Source organism: Citrus sinensis, chromosome 8, assembly GCF_022201045.2.
Source record: "Citrus sinensis cultivar Valencia sweet orange chromosome 8, DVS_A1.0, whole genome shotgun sequence".
In the NCBI taxonomy this organism is placed as follows: domain Eukaryota; kingdom Viridiplantae; phylum Streptophyta; class Magnoliopsida; order Sapindales; family Rutaceae; genus Citrus; species Citrus sinensis.
The window spans coordinates 29318950-29340035 of NC_068563.1; the positions used below are offsets into that span (position 1 = coordinate 29318950).

Below are 21086 nucleotides of genomic sequence, written 5' to 3' on the forward strand. Positions count from 1 at the left end.
TTGCAATCAAACTTAGTAAATTAATAATTTGATGAGTTTATTAGATAATAAATCTTTTAAAATATTTTATTTTATTATAGATCTCAATTGATATACAAATTAATAATGAACTAATTTGAATCTAAATACAAATGATATGTCTATTATTTTCTTTGTTATACTAACATAATACTTTATACATTTCATCAGTCATTGTTACTTTCTTTACATATCTTTCAGATGAGAAATTATTTTATTGTATTATATATACTGTATTAAGAAAAATAAGAGAGAAGTCGGCTAAAAAATTGCTTAAAAAAATCTTTTCTAATGAATTACTATATAAGATTATCAAATGATTAATTTACTAATATCATAGAGCTTGACAAAATTATTATATTTTCTAATTATACTACCTTCATACTTCATAAAAATTCTTATTACCAACGTGATATATTTTTTACAAATTAATAAATTTTTTATAATACCAAGACTATTAATTTATGAAGATTCTACTGCACCTAATATTCTCAGTGATCACCATCTAACTGGTCATCCATTGTTGATTAAAAATCCAAAGTGAACTCAATGAAGTACAAAAACCAAAACGACTGATTCAGTTCGTAAAATTTTGGTTTCTTAATCTTTTCTCCTATTTGGCATTGGAACAACACAGAGGCGGGCTATGGCTATGGCTCAAGCACTGGTTTTATCTCCACCATCACTCTCTACTTGTTCTTCTGCAAATTCACCACCTTCATTTCTCTGTAAAAGTAAAACCCACAGCTTTGCTCATATAGTACTTTCTTTTAAGCCCCGAAAAGCCCCTAAACTTTTCCATTATTACTGTATAAATCCCATATTGAATCAAAATCAAAACATGTCATGCAATCCAAGAGCCAGTAGTAGTATCAGCTCCATTACAAGCCACGAAAGCAGATGGTCTCTTCAGGGCAAGACTGCTTTAGTTACTGGTGGCACCCGCGGCATTGGGTACTGTATATACCACCCTCCACCCTACATACACAATTTAACACACAGAATAGAATGTCGAAAGAATGACTAAAAGACCAAATCTTATGCAGCTCTTCCTCTAATGATCGCATTAATTAATGCTTTTTTTTTCCTCATTCCTTGTATTTCTTCAGGTTTTAAAAATGCTGACGTTTCCACCTGATAATTCTTTCTTACATTTGTGCTGACTTGACATGATGATGGTTTCTTAATTTCTTATTTTCAGCAATTTAACGTGATTTTGCAAATGGGTATGTTTTGTTTTTCTTATAGGCGAGCGATTGTAGAGGAGTTGGTGGGTTTTGGAGCGAGTCTGCACACGTGTTCGAGAAATGAGAATGAGCTAAACAAGTGCTTAACAGAATGGGGTAGTTTAGGCCTTGAAGTTACTGGTTCTGTCTGCGATGTGTCCCTTCGAAATCAGAGAGAGAGTTTGATTGATTCTGTGTCTTCTTTGTTCGATGGCAAGCTAAATATCCTTGTATTGTTTGTTCTTGGGTTTCCTCTGACATGTCTCTTTTCAAGTACTTATGCATATGTACTGTTTGTTTATTTGCCTTTGAGAGTTTTGTAGCTTTACTGGCTGTGATTTTTAAAACTTTAGTAAGACCTATATTTTGATTTTAATCTGTTGAATTCTTATGAATTGTCTTAGCCAGGTTCTAATGATGGCATTTTAGTTCTATCGATGCTCTGCTTCATTTTAATTTTGTGCTCACTTTTCCAGGATTTTAGACATTGAGACAAACCTGCATTTCCATCAAACTGAAGTTATAACAGTTTATTGTCTTGTATATAGATTAATAATGTTGGGACAAATATCCGGAAACCGATGGTGGAGTTCACCGCCGGGGAATTTGCCACTCTCATGGCTACAAACTTTGAATCTCTTTTCCACTTATGCCAACTATCCTATCCGCTTCTAAAAGCATCTGGGGAAGGAAGTGTGGTGTTTACATCCTCTGTATCTGGTTTTGTCTCACTCAAGAATATGTCTGTTCATGGTTCAACTAAGGGTAACTCTCTCGATATTCAAGTGTGGTTGCTTGGTTAGCGTGCTTTTTGAGCTGGAAGTGTTCATTGGAATGTTACTTATTCTTTAATTTTTGGTTGTTTCTCAGGGGCTATCAACCAACTTACAAGAAATTTGGCCTGTGAGTGGGCGAAAGACAATATAAGATGTAATTCTGTGGCACCTTGGTACATCAAAACTTCGATGGTGGAGCAAGTAATTTCTCTTTTCACCTTGCTTATGTAGAGATTTTTTTTTCAGGCTGAGAGTTGGCTCTTCAGCATGGATCCATAACAGTGTATAGTGATAGACATGGACTTGAATCTTAAAGAAAGTTAAATCTTCCATAGTTTTCATCAAGTACATTTATTTTTTTCTCTTTGTGTTGCTATGTGATCTACAATCTATCTGGCAAATGGGGTGTCAAATTCAGTCTTTATCGCACTTATTCACACTATGTATGAAATGTGTCTAGCTTCTGACTTATGAATGTAGAACTTGTTTGGACTAAACATTTCTTTTAGTGATATGGACTATCTTCATGCTTCAGGTGCTCAGCAAAGAAGATTATCTAGAAGAGGTTTTTTCTCGAACCCCACTTCGTCGCCTTGGAGACCCCACAGAAGTTTCATCTCTGGTAGCATTTCTTTGCTTCCCTGCATCATCTTACATCACTGGCCAGGTTATCTGCGTTGACGGAGGAATGTCTGTGAATGGTTTCTACCCAATACATGACTAGAAGTGGCCATTTCGGCATTGTTGCATTAGCTTTTCCTGTTACTTTTTGCCACTCTCTTTTTACGAGTCTGATGCTTTCTTGACTTCAACTTCTAGACAAATGATTTCCTCAAATCATCCCAAACTGTTTGGGTGTTGCCCACTCTAATAGTGCAAGGTTTTTTGTTTAATTCATTTCCTATGCCTTTCCCCATCGATTATTACCATTCATTTATTATCTTGAAATTTCAAGGCTAACAGCATTCAGAATACTGGTCATGGGGATTGCCATACTTGCTCAATTGATCTCCTGCAGGAACCTAGAAACTAAAGAAGATATATCATCAACTGGCTTCAAGTCATTCTCCAAAGATTGGTGATCCTCAGTCCTCACTGTTCCTTTGATTTTTTTTTTTTTTTCCTCCTAGCTTAAGAAGCCATGTATATTTGATGAGCTCTGCATTGTATTTCCCTTTTCCATCTTTGCCAAGATGTGTCCTTGACAGCACTAACGGTTTAGTGAATGAAAAGGCCAATGTGTCTATTTGGCCCGCCCATCAGTGCTGGATGTCCCCAAGTCCAGGACGCGAAGCTTAGCTTAAGGCCCCAAAAGCAGGCCCGCCGCTTAACGCGCATATATGGTATATGTCTGAGGCCAAGACACTGACATCTCGAGAGCTTAATAAGCGATTGGGTGGTGAACAGTACAACTGACCCACCCCTCCAACTCCAAAACGAAGGGCAGTCCGCAGTTGTTTAATTTGCACGTGTGATGTGTGTTAGGGTTAGGCCTAGACATTGGGTTTGGTCTACTATTTGACAGCTAGACTCGCAATATGTCAATCCCAGCAATACATAAATTGACGCTCATCAAAATCATTCTTTAAGTTTGCCTTCATCATATTTATACAAAACGGCATTTAAAGGCCATATTGTATCAAAAAAAGAAGCCTTGCCTCTCAAGCATTTGATTTCTGAAAGCATGTACATGCAATATTCAAATTGCAACCTAAGTACTAACGCTTGGTAATGTATTTTATTATATTGGCCAAATATTTTTTAAAGAATGTAGTTATTCATATATTTGTTAAATATGATCATAATAAAAATAATAAAGCACTGAATATGAATTATATTTAATTTATATGTCATTATTTAATATTGTAAGAATAATGGTGGGTGTACCGCGGATATTAGAATGATGAAGGAGATAGTAGAATATTAAATTGATCTTATTCCTGCAATTACTTTTGAATGATGTTTTATTATCTTTCTTATTTGCTTGTTTTGGTGTAAAAGTATAAGCTACAATATATATTATATTTTTTAGACAAATTATATAATTTAATTGTTATCAGTATATTTTAGTCTTTAGTTTTCACTCTAAAAAAGTATTGCTCTTTTATTATTATAACCACACTATCAGAAATAATTTTTTCTCACCCAAACCTCAAATACACACAGAACTCTCAATTTAAGAGTAATTATATTCAACTCTCAAATTCTCTCTAAATACAAGAAGAAGCGAATATTTGGAATGATAAAACTTATGAAATGCTCTCCTATTTATAACAAAACAGATAGCACTGTTCAAACCGCGTTACTATTCATACCGCATTACTGTCTATATCGCGTCACTGTTCATGCGACGTCACTGTTTAAACTGCGTGACCATTCAAACTGTGTGATCAAACCGTGTTAATGTTCACTGCGTGGTCAAATCGTGTTACTGTTCACCGCGCTATTTTTTTTTTTAAAATCAATTTGCAACAATCTCTACCTTGATTTAAAAAAATAAAATTCATAGCTACTGCTATAAAACATTGTCTTCACCAACAGTCATAATTCTCAACATAGAGAATTATTATACTCCAACATAAAGAGTATGCCACTTAGAATTAATTACCAATTCTAAGAATTTTACATCGGCACATGTCGAAATATCATGCTGAAATTTATGGTGCAACTTCCATGTTGGCTTTCTTGGAAGTTCGTCAGTCATCAATATAAATTCCACCATACACCCTGCATCAATGCCAACCATGCCTTGTGTGCAAATCTTGTGGATCCGCTAGCAGTAACATATCCCTTTTCATGGTATTAGGGGTGGGCAAAATACCTGACCCGATCTGATCCAACCCGATCCGATCCAAAATATTTCGGGTTCAGATTGGATCGGGTTATAAAGGAAACTCGATCGGATGAAAATGGTGAAACCCGATTGGGTTGTGATCGGATCGGGTTTTGGTTGCTTAAAAAAAAAACTTAAATCTAAACACACGCGCCACACACAAATCACATATTCCCATTTAACAATACATACACAATACACACAAACACAAGTCAGGCACACACACAAACGATTACAAACACACAAATAACACAGTAACAACAGCACACGCAGCGCGGTAGCAGCAACGGCCCACTGCCGACGGCAGGTGTTGTTAAAATTTTAATATACTCACAAGCGCACGAATCTAGAGATAGAAAAGTGGTAACGAGGTCGATCTCACAGGGATTGTTATAAATTGAAAAGTCTAATTTAAATCTAAAATTAATATTAATTCTAACCTAGTTGAGCAAATTGAGTTTTAAGAGAAATTAAACTAAGAAAACAATTAAAGTAAATGAGAATTTAATGAGATAAAAATTACCAAGGTTTCGGAATCCACCACTATTCAATTAGTAATTATCTAAATATTAATTAATCCCCAATTTTAGAGTGACAACTCGAAATCAATCTATGTCATCTCATGGATATAACAATTAAGCTCAAGTAATTAAGTCTAATGTAGGTTCTTTTTCTACTTAATAATACAATATCTAAGTATCCCATGTAAACATATTGAATAACAAAGAGTCAAAGTTTACTAAGCACTCTATGTAAACAATTTAATGAAAGACATAGAGTCAAAGATAATCATGTACAAACTTTATAGATCCAAGCATAGAATTAATCGAATATTAATCCTAACAATCAATAATGCATGACAGAATTGATGAAAAGATTTTATTAACATCCAATTAATCATGTGAAATAAAAACCATAATCATCAAAGAACATATATAGGGAATTAATTAAATAAAAAGATAATTATTTCATTGAATAGGGTTTCATCCTTAACCTCAGTATAAGAAAATTAGCTAGACATACTTGAATTGAGAGCAACACAAAAAATAAAATCAGCCATGAAGCCGAACTGCTGCACTCGTCCTTTTTTCCCCTCTTCTGCCTTGCGTTTTCACTCCACTGGCGGCTCCCCCTTTGCAAAAGCCAAAGTTCGGCTTTTTATATCTTTAATCCCTAGCCGAATCCTTGTCAAATAATGATAGCTAGTGAATTGCTCACACAAGCTAAAATCAGCCCACTCTTGCAAAGCCCAATTAGAATTCCTTTTATCCTTCATGTGCTGGCAAAGCTTTTAACTTTGGCTTTATCACGTGTACTTCAAAAAGAATTTTCATTCCTTTTCCACTCATGAAAGTCAAGTGCGGGTCCCTTTCTATTGCTTTCCACCCCTTTTATCTTCTTTGTCTGCACGTGCATGGCTAAATGAATTGTTGAATTCGGTTTCCTTGTCTTGATTTCCACATGCATGTAAGCATAATTGCTTCCAAGTTAATTAATCTTTAATGCTCACAAATTGAATTTCTTTATGCTCTTTTTATCCATAATCTCTAATTAATTCCCTATTCAATAAAACAATACAATAAATTAAAAATAACAAATAAATATAACTAACAATTATTTAATTAATGGTAAAATATGTATGTATTATATGCTCATCAGCAGGCGACGTACACGACCACTCACCCACCACCCACAACCTCCCTCGCTCGCAGCCCACTGCTGACACCCAACCCCCAACCTTCCTCAAATAAACGAAACACAAACACACACAACCGAAGCTGACGCCAATCGAAGCTGAGATCCAACGCCAAACGCAGCAACCGCCGAGATTTGAAGCCAACCGAAGCTGCTCCGCGAGGATTGTGAACCGATCTGCCGATCTACTGCTACGAAGTACTAGATCTGCTGCGCCACCTCCATGCCTCTAATCCTCCACCATCACCCAATCTGATTCAAGGTCTATTCGAACCCGGCAACACCCATTCGAACCCGGCAAGCGGCAACCCAAATTTTGGCTGTTGACTTTGGGTTTTGGAAGCTTTGAGCCTTTGACAGTGATGCTAGATGTATATTACATATTATGTGTGAAAGATTAATGTTTAATTGGTATTTGGTGGTTATTAATAATAGGTAATTATGTATTATTGAATTTTACCCAACCTGAATAATTTGAATCGACTCAAATTTAACCTGAATTGCATCTAACCCGTATCCGATCCGATCCGAATTTAACTTGATTTTTTGATTTGATCCGATCCGATCCGAATTATATTCGGATCGGATCGGGTCGGGTTATAAATTCGGGTTGAGTTTGAATGAATTGTCATTCAACCTGATCAACCCGAAACCCGATCAGGTTGATCCGAACCTGAATTTACCCACTCTTACATGTTACCAACGGTATACCATGAGGATGTCATCATCATCCATTTTATAAGGGACTATTGTCTCCTACAATGATGAGAGACCTACCACTAGCAATGCTATCAGTATATGATCTGGAGCTACTTGTCGATCCTGCTCATTTCTCCTATGACACACTCTTTTTAGGTGTCCCAATTGTCCACACCCCCAGCAGACTCCCTTTTTCTTAGATTTATCTTTCTTCTAATTCCCCACAACTGTCAAAGCTGAAACATCTGTAATTTCAGTATTTTCACCACTCAGTCTTCTTTCTTTTGAGAGTAAAGTACTAGTAACTTCTTAAAGATCTATTGTCTCATTCCCATACATCAAAGTAGGTAATAGATGTTTGTAGAAAATTGGAAGTGACCACAACAATCTAAGCGTTTTGTCCTCATTTTCAATTTTAACTCCAATGGCTTCTAGTTCTGACACAATACCATTGAGAACACTGAGGTGATCGAAAATTTTTGTACCTTCAACCATTCGCAGCGTGTGAAATCGCTCTTTCAGGTACAAACGATATAAGATACTCTTTGTCTGATACAACTTTTCTAACTTCTCCCAAAGCTCTTTCGTTGTAGCACCTTTTTCACATTTTTTTAATATTTCCTACATTTGCAAGAACATTCTTTGGACACAGTCGTATGACACTTGCAGCTCTATTATCCAACTCTTCCCAATCTTCATCACTTATACTAACTTTTCTAGAGCCATTACTGGAAGCAGTGGATGGTTTCCCCTTTAATGCCTTGTGTAACCGAGATTAAATCAACACATCCTTGACTTAAATTTGCCACAAGCCAAAGTTAATTTTCCCATCATATTTTTCTATTTCAAATTTCACCAGACTTGAAAATTTTAATCCTGACATATTTGCTTTGTAGATCAGCCTTTACTCTTCACCCCGACCTATTTAGATTGGCTCCCACTGGTTCACATGTACAGTACCGTATACGTAAACATTATCGTATACGTGAACAATGTCATCTATGTGAACGGTTCTCCTACACCAAAACTTCAATCATTGGCTCTGATACCACTGTTAGGAAATTGAGTTTCCTCCTAAGATCACTCCAAGCAATTTATCAAGCAACAAATCAATAGAAAAATTAAATGAAAAATACACAAATTCCACAACACAAGATTTACGTGGAAAACTCTAAATCAGAAGAAAAATCACGGCCGCTATAAAAAAGACAACCAGAGAAAAATATTCACTATGTGAAAATTATTACAACCATACTCTCATAAATACTTTTCTCTCACTTAAACCTCAAATACACATAGAACTCTCAATTTAAGAGTAATTATATTCAACTCTCAAATTCTCCCTAAATACAAGAGGAAGCGAATATTTGGAATGATAAAACTTATGAAATGCTCTCTTATTTATAACCAAACGGATAGCACTGTTCAAATCGTGTAACTATTCATACTGCGTTACTGTTCATGCTGCGTCAATAATCAAATTGCGTGGTCAAATCATGTTATTGTTCACCGCGTGATCAAACGTGTTATTGTTTACCATGTTACTTTTTTTTTTTAAATCAATTTTTAACAAATGGAAGATTCCTGTGAGCTCATTATAAAAGGATGAACTAATGTTCAATCTATTTAATTAGCTTAATCGTTAAATTTAAGGGAGCCTCTAAGATACATTTAATGTAACTTACACAACTTATGTGAACCACATAAATTATGGGTCCCACAATTTTGTGTGGTTCACATTAGTTGTGTAAGTTAATTGTAACTTAGCATTTGGCTAAATTTAAAGTTGAAGTTGTGTGTGAAGTTCACTCAACTTTTATCACCTTTATTTCGAATGGCGCCTCCGACAAACGCCAATGGTAGGCTCAATCAGAGATGGACTGTCCAGGGCATGACTGCGCTTGTAACTGGTGGAACCAAAGGACTAGGGTTCTTAATCTCTCTAGCTAGCTCTTATATGCATTCCTTTCCTGTTAATATTGCCTGCATGTGCTCATATTTTTGTTTCTGTTGTTGGTGCATTGACTAGTCATGCTCTAGTGGAGGAACTGGCTGAGCTTGGTGCTACTGTGCATACATGCTCTAGGAATGAATGAAGTAGATCTTAGTGAAAGCATACGTGACTGGAAAAGCAAAGGCTTCAAAGTCACCGGTTCAGTGTGCGATGTATCATCTCGAATTGAACGGGAAAAGCTTATAAACCAAGTCTCCTCTCTGTTTGATGGAAAACTTAACATTCTCGTATGATTCATATATGGTGTTAATTATATTGCATATTAATTAATTGTTGTTATAATTAATCCCGTGGTGCAGTGAGTTCTAATTTGCTTTACTAGCTAACTACTTAATTAACACAATCCATATCACTTATCACTATGTATATGTATGTATGCGATGTGACTCTCTCTAGATAAACAACGTCGGGACGACTATAAGAAAGGCAACTGTGGAGTTCACAGCAGAAGATTTCTCGTTTCTCATGGCTACCAATTTTGAGTCTGCTTACAATCTGTGCCAACTTGCACATCCTCTTTTGAAAGCTTCGGGGGCAGCAAGTATTGTTCTAATGTCTTCTGTTTGTGGGGTGGTGTCAGTTGTTGACGTTGGATCCATATCTGGAGCTACGAAAGGTGACCCTTGACAACAATTTTCAACATCATGTCATGAGCTCTAGTCTTGTCTTTGAACCCCGTGACTGGGAGGCTCTATGGCATTACGACTTGTCTTTAAACATTAAACTTGAACTTTCTCTCACCCCAACTAGTTATATGTTAATCACAGGAGCCATGAACCATCTTGCGAGGATTTTGGCATGCGAGTGGGCTCAAGACAATATTAGGACCAATTCTGTCACACCTTGGTTCGTCGCGACTCCTTTAACTGAATCTGTAAGAACTATTTTATTCACTCTGATTCTCAATGTTATATATATGTATGCAGTTTCTCTATATGAGAAATTATTTTTATCAATTAGAAAAATGACATGATTTAATGCTCATTTCATTTCTGGTGGTAAATAAATATATATGGTCACAGAAGAAGCATACTAGTTGAAGAATAAATGGTAACCTTCTAAATTTTAACCAAAAAAATTAATTAGTTTGTAGAGATCTTGGATAATTAATAATTTTTATATAAAAAAGGGTCATGGTCATATTTAATTTTTAATAGTGAGTATTTTTTTATTTTTTTTTTATGCACGCCAAGAATAAAATGGGGTGTTAAAAATTTATGAGAAACGTCCTAATTAGTTAAAAAAAATTAATAAGAAAAATGAAAGTTTTCGTGCGAGATGATCGATGTGATATTATCTTGCACGCAGGGAAAGCATACACTTGCATAAAAAATTTTCTTCTACGTATAATTATTACACTGGTCATGATAACTTCTAACCCTGCCCGTGATCTCCATTGCCTGCCACTGTGTCGGTGCTCCGTAATCGGTAAGATTTTGGAACGTAGCAAATCAATTAATGATGCATGGTTGTTACTTACATATAGGATCGACGGCGGAATTTTGTTCGTTCACAAAATTATGTAAGATGAACGGCTACGGTTAGGTTGCATATTCGAAACGGGGGTGCATGAATGGGTCCACAGAAGAAATAATTGTACATACTACGGATAAGTTTCTAGGCCCTAGGTGTCGGTACTTCGTAATCGGTAAGATTTTGGAACGTAGCAAATCAAATAATAATGCATAGTTGGTAGACAATTTATGGAAAGAGCTCAATATTGCCCCAAATTTATTGTTACTCATCAATGTGCCCCCAGCAGGCAGCAGTTACTGTACACCTTTGTTTGTCGTAGACAATTTTTTTTTTTTTTTTTATCAATTTAGCTATTTAGGCACCTTAACATACCTAGTATCACGCACAAATTGCTCTCCATAAATATAATATTCTCTTATAATTTATTAATTAGTTAAATTAATAAATTTAAATACATATATTTTTCTCTTACTTCATTATAAAAAAAAAACTTAATTGGCAAAAAAAAAAGAGTAGTAAATTTTTATAAATTTAAAAATATGTATTCTTCTCTCCCTTCATCATCAAAAAGAAAATTTAAAAGAAAAAAATAAGAGTAGTAAATTTGTTACCCATGTTGTCCGAGTAGAAATTTAAATAGAATCTCTCCCTAACAACAAGCATCACCTCAAATACAAGTTTAATAATATTACAACCATGTAATTATTACAACATAAAATTATCATATAAAACAACCATGTAATTAAATCATCATCATATTCCAAAATCATCACCATAATCAAAACAATACTCAAAGTGCATATTATTCTCCCCCTTTTAACAATATCGAAATGATATATTACTTTGTCTCCTCCTTTAGACAAAAAACAATTCAAAATATATATTATCCAAAATCATATTATATGCTCCCCCTTAATATATGGCTAATTTAAAAATTTAACCAAAATGATTTTATCTAAAAACATATCATTTTTATCTCCCCTTCATTATACAAAAGAAAAGATAGATAAATAGAATCCAAACAAAATCATAAAAAAAAAAATTCAATGAAGATATTACCCATTTTGTGCGAACAAAAAATTTCGGCAGTCTCCCCTTAAAAATGAACAAATCCTCAAATACACAATATGGTTAAAAACATTTCCATATAGCCTTGAACAATTATAACAAATCAATAACTCCATCAATTTATCAAGCAACACACATATAATCATCAATCATCAAAATCATCAAGAAATTCATTTTAATAATATTAATAACATGATTAGAGATATTAATAAATTTCATCATCCCAAGTTCATGCCAAATTTTTGAAAATTATTTTTCGCAAAGAGGTTTTGATTTGTTTACCAAATTGGCATGCAAAAGTTATAAGAACGTATTATCAACTATCCAAGCTTCATAATTATTAATCACATTTTAAAAATCAAGACAACTAAACTTATCAAACATCTAATGTGACATTTCAATATAACTTAAAAAATCTTATATCCTTAAAATTTTCTAAGTATATGTAATTTTTTTTTTTGATATCATTTACAACAAATAATGCATATTCAACAATACATCGATAAAGTACAAAAAATGCATCCATTCACCAATCATAGATTGTATAAGATCAAACTTAATCAAATACAATGTAATCATCAAAACACATTCTTTATCATCAAAACTTAAGTAAAGCATAAGTACATAATGGCAATATATAGATCATCAAAATCAACATAACTATTAAGATAAGTCATCATGTATATTTATCCATGCATCATGATTGCATACAATAATAATTTTATTATGTAAACGTACGAGCATGCTTTTGTAAATTCAAACTATTATCCATCCATCATAATTTATTCAACAAAATCAATATGGCAAGAATTATTGTTAAAACAATTAAATCAGCTTCCTCATATTTTTTTTTAGATCATAATCAAGTGATTATCCTCACAAGTTTCCATCAAGGAACTCTCCACTATTTCTTGATTATAGTACCTACAAAAAAAAAAAAAAATTCAAGTTGTGTCTTTTGGTACCCAAATACTCTTGGGTCCTTGAGTGTTACTAGTGAATCCTTTTGGAACCCAAACACATTTTACACCATAATATACATTTCTTTTCACTGGACATTTATTTTTCATGTGACCATCTTGATTACAATAATGACATATAACTTAATTGTTAATGGAGGTACTCTTCATAAAGTAATTCTTATTATACTTTTGTTTCAAATTTGACTTATAGCTAATACCTCCTTTGTCAAACACACATTTTTTTTGAATTAAGTAAGTTATCTAACATCTTTTGCCCGTTTGTAAATTTTAACACAATTTCATTGAGCTCGTTACTCTTTCTCTTAAACACTTCATTTTTTTTCATCAAATCATCAACATGTGATCTTTCATGTTCATACAAAATGCTTTGTTTGCCTTTTAACGAAATAGTTTTATCATGCAACATTTTATTATCTAACTCTAATTCTTTGATATTTTCATTTAATGAAACATTGCATTTTTGCAGGGCATCTTTTTCTTTTTTTAAGTCATCTACATGTGATTCTAGATACTTGTCCGAAGTGCTAGGTTTCTCATTTGATAATGCAACTTTATTATGCAATGTTTTATTCTCTAATTCTAAGCATGTAATCTTTGCACTTAGAAATTCATTTTTATTTGTGAGCTCTACAATTTTTCTTTTAAGACATGCATTCTTTTTACCAATTTTCATTCACTCATCATGCAATTCCTTAAAAGTATTCATCATATGTAGGAAGATCACTTACCTCATCAAGTTCATCATCCGATTCATCTCCAATTGCCATAAGTGCCAAATTTGACACTCCATGAGATTCCTCTTTATTTGTAGTCTCTCATATACAACTTCAAGTTTTCTCCAAATTTCATAAGCATTAAAACAATATGAAATTCTATGAAATTCCTTTTTATCTAAGGCACAAAATAAAGCATTCACATAACCTTGGAATTTAAAGACATTGTTTTCCTATCTGACTCACTTAAAGCATTCTTCATAGGAATAAATGAACCATCACAAACTATTTCCTATATTTCATAGTCTAAGGCTTGTAAAACTACTCTCATCTTTGTTTTCAATAAGGATAGTCATTACCATAAAAAAATAGCGGTCTAGTGGTGGATTGGCCTTCCATGAAGGTTGAGCTAATTTGAGTTGCTATTAGTTTTTAACTCTAGACGGTTAAGTCTACACAAGAGCACCTCGTTCTGATACCAAATGAAATACTAACTAGGCAACCAAGAGGGGGGGTGAATTGGGTTTTTAAAACTTAAGCTAAAAAAATTGCACAATAATTTAATCTATTGCCTTAATCAAATAAAAAACAATAAATTCAATAAAGCTCAATAATAAAAGAGTAAGGGAAGAGAAAACAAACATAAGGATTTTTACGTGGTTCGGCAATCCCTGCCTATGTCCATGCCTCCAAGCACACCGGACTTGAGGATTTCACTATCCAAGCCTTACTTTAAATGCTTACAATTGACTTCCAAGGTGTTAATGAACATTTACAACAAGAGATTATCTCCCAAATCTCTTTATCCTAAGTGTTTCTTATACTCGTACACTCACAATTTGATAAGAAATAAAAATTATAACAAACAACTCTATTTTAGAGTGGATATACAAATTATAGCACAATAATAATTCAAGATATGATGATTAACGAAAATGGAAGCTCAATATATGTTGTGTGTTTTTTGTTTTTGCTTGCTAGAGTTCTTGAAAATGAATTGGATTTGAATCTATATAGTTTGAGCCCAAAAACTAGCCGTTATGTGTTTCTAATGATAACCGGCTTGCTGTTTTCGGAATCCGATTAGCTGCTTTTATGTTACCGTTACAACAAATATTTGAATTTTAGAACATCTGATATTCTTTCGAAATCCGGATAGCCGCTTTCATTTCAGTAAGCTACTGCCTGAAATTCAGTCTGCCGCTTATCAAATCCGGTTAGCCGCTTGCTACAGTGAATTATTTTCTAAAATTATAGTTTTGACTCAAAACTTTATAGAATTATGATATGGCCCAAAACGTCATAAAACTTTACACAGAGGTCAAATTTCAGAATTTCTAAATAACACTTGTTATTCCTAAAACTTTTTAAAATTATAATATGGCCCAAAATGCTATGAAACGTTTCCAATAAGTCATTCTCCAAAATTTCAAGCAATACTTGTTGATTTCAAAGTTTTCAAAACTCTTTCAATTAAACCATAAACTTGAAAAACAACTAATTTTATAAAATCATTTTCCCATTAAATATAAAAACTTTTATAATGTGAAAATAATGATTTATTTAAAATGTATAAAAAATAATTTGAGCTTAAAAGATTAATCATTCTTAATCTTATTTTGTTATCATCAAAATCAACATTATGGAAACATATACGTTAACAGATGATTTCCCCTTTAATCCTTGTGTAATCCAGATTGAATCAACACATCATTGACTTAAATTTGCCACAAGCCAAAGTTAATTTTCCCATCAAATTTTTATATTTCAAATTTCACCAGACTTCAAAATCCTGACATATTTGTTTTGCAGATCAGCCTTTACTCTTCACCACAAACTATTTGGATTGGCTCCCACTGCTTCACATGAACAGTACCGTATACGTAAACAATATCGTATACTTGAACAGTGCCATCTACGTGAACAATGCCCCGACACCAAAACTTCAATCAATGGCTCTGATACCACTATTAGAAAATTGAGTTTCCTCCCAAGATCACTCCAAGCAATTTATCAAGCAACAAATCAATAGAAAAATTAAATGAAAAATACACCAATCTCACAACACAAGATTTATATAGAAAACTCTAAATCCGAAGAAAAATCATGGTCGCTGTCAAAAAAACAACCAGAGAAAAATATTTACTATGTGAAAATTATTACAACCACACTCAAAAAAATAATTTTCTCTCACCCTAACCCCAAATAGACCTAGAACTTTTAATTTAAGAGTAATTATATTCAACTCTAAAATTCTCTCTAAATAGAGGAAGCAAATATTTGGAATGATAAAACTTATGAAATGTTATCTTATTTATAATCAAACGGATAGCACTGTTTAAATCGTGTTACTATTCAAACCACATTATTATTCATACTGCATCTTTGTTCATGCAGCGTCACTGTTCAAACCACGTGACTTTTTAAACAGCGTGGTCAAACCGTGTTATTGTTTACGGTGCTACTTTTTTTTTATAAATCAATTTTCAACAAATGAAAGATTCCTGCGAGCCCATTATAAAAGGATGAACTAATGTCCAATCTATTTAATTAGCTTAGTGTGTGAAGTTCACTTAACTTTTATCACCTTTATTTCGAATGGCAACTCCGACGAACGGCAATGGCAGGCTCAATCAGAGATGGACAGTCCAGGGCATGACTGCGCTTGTAACTGGTGGAACCAAAGGACTAGGGTTCTTAATCGATTCTTATCTCTCTAGCTAGCTCTTATATGCATTCTTTTCCTATATATTAATAGTGCCTGCATGTGCTCATTTTTTTGTTTCTGTTATTGGTGCGTTGACTAGTCATGCTGTAGTGGAGGAACTGGCTGAGCTTGGTGCCGCTGTGCATACATGCTCTAGGAATGAAGCTGATCTTAGTGAATGCATACGTGACTGGAAAACTAAAGGCTTCAAAGTCACCGGTTCAGTGTGCGATGTATCATCTCGAATTGAACGGGAAAAGCTTATAAATCAAGTCTCCTCTCTGTTCGATGGAAAACTTAACATTCTCGTATGATTCATATATGGTGTTAATTATATTGCATATTAATTAATTGTTGTTATAATTAATCCCGTGGTGCAGTGAGTTTTAATTTGCTTTACTAGCTAACCACTTAATTAACACGATCCATATCACTTATCACTATGTCCATGTATGTATGCGATGTGACTCTCTCTAGATAAACAACGTCGGGACGACTATAAGAAAGGCGACTGTGGAGTACACAGCAGAAGATTTCTCGTTTCTCATGGCTACCAATTTTGAGTCTGCTTACAATCTGTGCCAACTTGCACATCCTCTTTTGAAAGCTTCGGGGGCAGCAAGTATTGTTCTAATGTCTTCTGTTTGTGGGGTGGTGTCAGTTGTTGACGTTGGATCCATATATGGAGCTACGAAAGGTGACCCTTGACAACATTTTTCAACATCATATCATGAGCTCTAGTCTTGTCTTTGAACCCCGTGACTGGGAGGCTCTATGGCATTACGACTTGTCTTTACTATTAAACTTGAACTCTCTCTAACCCCAGCTGGTTATATGTTAATCACAGGAGCCATGAACCATCTTGCGAGGATTTTGGCATGCGAGTGGGCTCAAGACAATATTAGGACCAATTCTGTCACACCTTGGTTCGTCGCGACTCCTTTAACTGAATCTGTAAGAACTATTTTATTCACCATGACTCTCTATGTTATATATATGAATGCAGTTTCATTTTTCTTATTAATTAGTTAAAAAAATTAATAAGAAAAATGAAAGTGTGTTTTTCTCCCAAGTTATTATATGATTGAGGATGCCCTCTTATAAATTTGCAGTTTCTGAATGATGAGGCATTTTTAAAGGAAGTCGAGGGTCGAACTCCAATGAGACGCACAGGGAAGCCAAATGAGATATCTTCATTGGTAGCATTTTTATGCATGCCTGCAGCCTCTTATATAACTGGTCAGACAATTTCCGCTGACGGAGGATTTACAGTGAACGGATTCTTCTTCCCAAGTACCTGATTTATTTTGTCCACTTCTCTGAAATCTTCGAATCTGATAACTTAGTGTTGTGATTTCTCAGGCCCTAATAAACCGCCAGCATGTATCTCTTTTGATTTTTGACTCATCTTCTCGATTGTCGTTTATTTCCCTTTTATCAAGTGTTGTCGCTTTATTCCATCAAAGTCACGAATTGAATTCGTACTGAATCTTAAATAAATCGGTTCCAAATATTCTAATATCCTTTAATTCATTCCCTTTAATTCGTTACTGTATAAAATTAAATTAATGATTAAAGGATTGAGTGGATTCATTTAAATTCGTTTACAATCTAATCAACAAAATCAATTCATTACGATTAGATCCAGAAACAGGAAGCTGAACAAAATACCAAGTTGACGGTCAAATTAGCGGTGAGGTGAGTGTGGCTATTCGAGACCTTGTCCCCGCCGTAGCTAAGGGAAGTGAAGCTTGCCGGAAAATTTTGGGTGAGAGCGCTGATCTTTTTTTGTGTGTGTGTGTGGGGGGGGGGGGGGGGGGGGGTGTGGGGCGCGGCTGGGGCAATGAAGAAATACATCTTCAAATTCAAGAGAAGAAACAACAAATCGTGTAAGGAAAATGAAGAGTGGAGACGGGTCGGCTGATGCCTTGCTTCCTTTTTCTTTTTCGGCTTATTATCATTTCATATTTACAAAACTAACCTTATACTTTGTAAATGTTTAAATCAATTTTTTTTAATTTTAATGTAAATAAATAATTTTATGAAAGGAATCATAAAATGTATACACTCATAAACCATTTTTTTTTATAGGATTAAAATTTTCTTCTGATCTAATCATATTCTGAGTTGGTAGTTAATAAATAAAAAAATAAAAGAAGTTAACTCTTACTTATACACTACCACTAAAAGACACATGGAAGAAGATTTTTAAAAGTTCAGTAGAGTTCAGATTATGAGAGAATCTTATTCCTTTTTTATAACTTGTTTATTTTTTCCATTTCCTTTTTCAAGTTTTTTTTTCACTTAATAAACATGAAATGAAGAGATAAATCTATTTAAAAAAAACCCTGCAATTCCTTTCGTAATATGGTCAAAATGGATCAATTAAGCCGTATAAAAGATAGAAAACCTTTAAATAAAAATCTAATCAAATTTTGTAATAGAAAAAGGTTTTTGAGAGCATTTTTTAAGACCCTTTGGAAAGTGCAATTCAAAAAACCTTGGCGATTCAAGTTTTCAATATTTGCAAGAACTTTAAGACTCGAGCCTGCTAGCTACAAACTTTTCCTTTATACTCCAAATGAAAAGCGATCTCACAGAGTACAGATTTGGTTACACAACTCGATCAATGGTACATGATGGTCATAAACAAGGGCTGGACAATAAGGACTCGATTGAAATAGGCGATGACGATAAACTCACAACGAACGGTGGTGAAAATTTATTATATGATAGAGATTATAAATTTATCGAGCATTAATTTTTAAAGATTCTACTGTATATAAGTTTGTTGCAGTAAATTGTCTATGTAAATTAGTTAATGCATTGGTTAACACACAAAAATGTTCATTTTTTTTAAGATTGGACACTATAAATTTTAACAATTTAATATTTTACTCTCCATTAAGAAATCATTTTCAAATTTTGGCACCCAAAAATGGCCAAGTTTATAATTCTATTGCACCAAGTGCCTAGATGGTTGTACTAGCTAGAGTTGGTAAAATTTGACACGACCTGATTACCTAACACGAACGCGACACGAATAAATATGTATGAGTCGTCAAATTTGACACGATTATTAAATGGGATTGGTTCGGGTCAACACAATTTTTTTCGTGTCGGGTTAGAGTTAAAGTTTTTAATTCATTTATCCGATTAATGACACGATTATATTTTCTATTATAAATCAATGTGTAGGATGTTGTCATCAAAACTCAATATTGGGATCATAGTTCTCTCTCTCTCTCAAAGAATGAACATATAAATAGTGTTTCATTCATAAAATTTTATATAGATTTAGAACTTCAATAGTTTAAATGTGTGAAATATTGGTAGACTTATATATTTTATAATATTGATCAATAATATTATTTACATATATATAAAATTAAAACTTTAATATTGTAAATGTGTAATATTTTGGTCATATATATAATAATGTGCAAATATTTGTTGTAAATTTTGTTAAATATATAGATATATTAAGTAGGTTATTAGGTAACCTATTTTAAGGATAGCAATGGATTGGATCTAACCAAAGATCCATGTGATCCAAATCCAATCGGATCAGATTTGGATTAGATTTGAATATCAATGTATAGATCTAAGACGGATCTGAAACAGATTTAGATAAGTCTTAATATCTAAATCCATATCCATATCCACCCATTTTTTAATTTTATTTTATTTTAAAAATTTCTTAACAATTGTGTTGTTATAAATGACAATAAATATTATTTATAACATATTAGTGGTATTTATCATGTATTTAAAAATCTTAAAACTTAAAGGTTATTTTTGTAAATTTAAAGGTCAGCCAGCCCCAAAGCATGTACATGCAATACTCAAATTGCAAGCCAAGCACTAACGCCTGGTAATGTATTTTATTATATTGGCCAATTATTTTTTAAGGAATATAGTTATTCATATATTTGTCAAATATAATCATAATAAAAATAATAAAGTATTGAATATAAATCATATTTAATTTATATGTCATTATCTAATTTTGTAGAAATGATGGTGGGTGTGCCGCGGATATTAGAATGATGAACGAGATAGTAGAATATTAGATTGATCTTAATCCTGCAATTACTTTTGAGGGATGTTTTATTATCTTTCTTATTTGCTTGTTTTGGTGTAAAAGTATAAGCTACAATATACATTATATTTTTGAGACAAATTATATAATTTAATTGTTACCAATACATTTTAGTCTTTATCTTTTACTCTAAAAAATTATTGCTCTTTTATTGTTGAGTTTTAGAATTCATGACGAATCTAGAACAGATTTGAATTTTTTTTTCAGGTTTGGAGCATATATATATATATTTCTTTTTTGGATATGGATATGGAGCGAAAAACATGGATTCATGACGGTTCTTAAGCAGATACGAATCTCGATTTTTATTATAGATCTGGATCTAGATCTCGATGAGAGTATATCCAACTCATATATGTCCCATTGCCATCTCTAACCCATTTATTTTTCATGTCGGGTTATGGTCTCAATATGTTGACACGATTCTTAAATAGATCGTGTTTGGGTCAACCTAAATTTGACACAACACAAACACGATCTGATGACTCGTTTTGCCAACTATAGTACTAATATAATAATAGTTATATATATATAGGTTTACTCCCTTCTCCCATCCATTTGTCTTTATTTTTTGAATGATAAATAAATTAAAGTTTATAATAATTTAGAAAAAAAATTAAAAAAATTAATTTATTAGAGATAAACTAAAATTAACCCTTTTAAAATAGATTGGGTGGTAGGTTACGGTGCACATGTTTGGTCAGGATGAATCGAAGTGGAGGGCAAACGCAAATTGATTAGGCTTAATGTATGTAGGTAATTGGAATCGTATGCTC

At 33.3% G+C, this 21086-nt stretch overlaps 2 protein-coding genes across 2 annotated transcripts; both read left to right on the forward strand.

Moving 5' to 3' along the window:
* Window positions 1–496: 496 nt before the first annotated feature.
* Window positions 497–17645, forward strand: LOC102609696 (tropinone reductase homolog At2g29260, chloroplastic). Its single transcript, XM_006488325.3, is given in 11 exon segments — window positions 497–972; window positions 1267–1474; window positions 1793–2009; window positions 2115–2221; window positions 2556–2710; window positions 9123–9176; window positions 9277–9334; window positions 9336–9488; window positions 9658–9877; window positions 10029–10135; window positions 17321–17645. Coding segments are annotated over 11 exon segments (1776 nt in total). The 5' UTR covers window positions 497–664; the 3' UTR covers window positions 17510–17645.
* LOC102609239 (tropinone reductase homolog At2g29170) lies at window positions 16036–16522 on the forward strand. Its single transcript, XM_006488323.3, has 2 exons — window positions 16036–16194; window positions 16309–16522. Exons 1-2 carry the CDS (start codon window positions 16100–16102, stop codon window positions 16520–16522), a joined length of 309 nt encoding a protein of 102 aa, XP_006488386.2. The 5' UTR covers window positions 16036–16099.
* Window positions 17646–21086: the final 3441 nt, after the last annotated feature.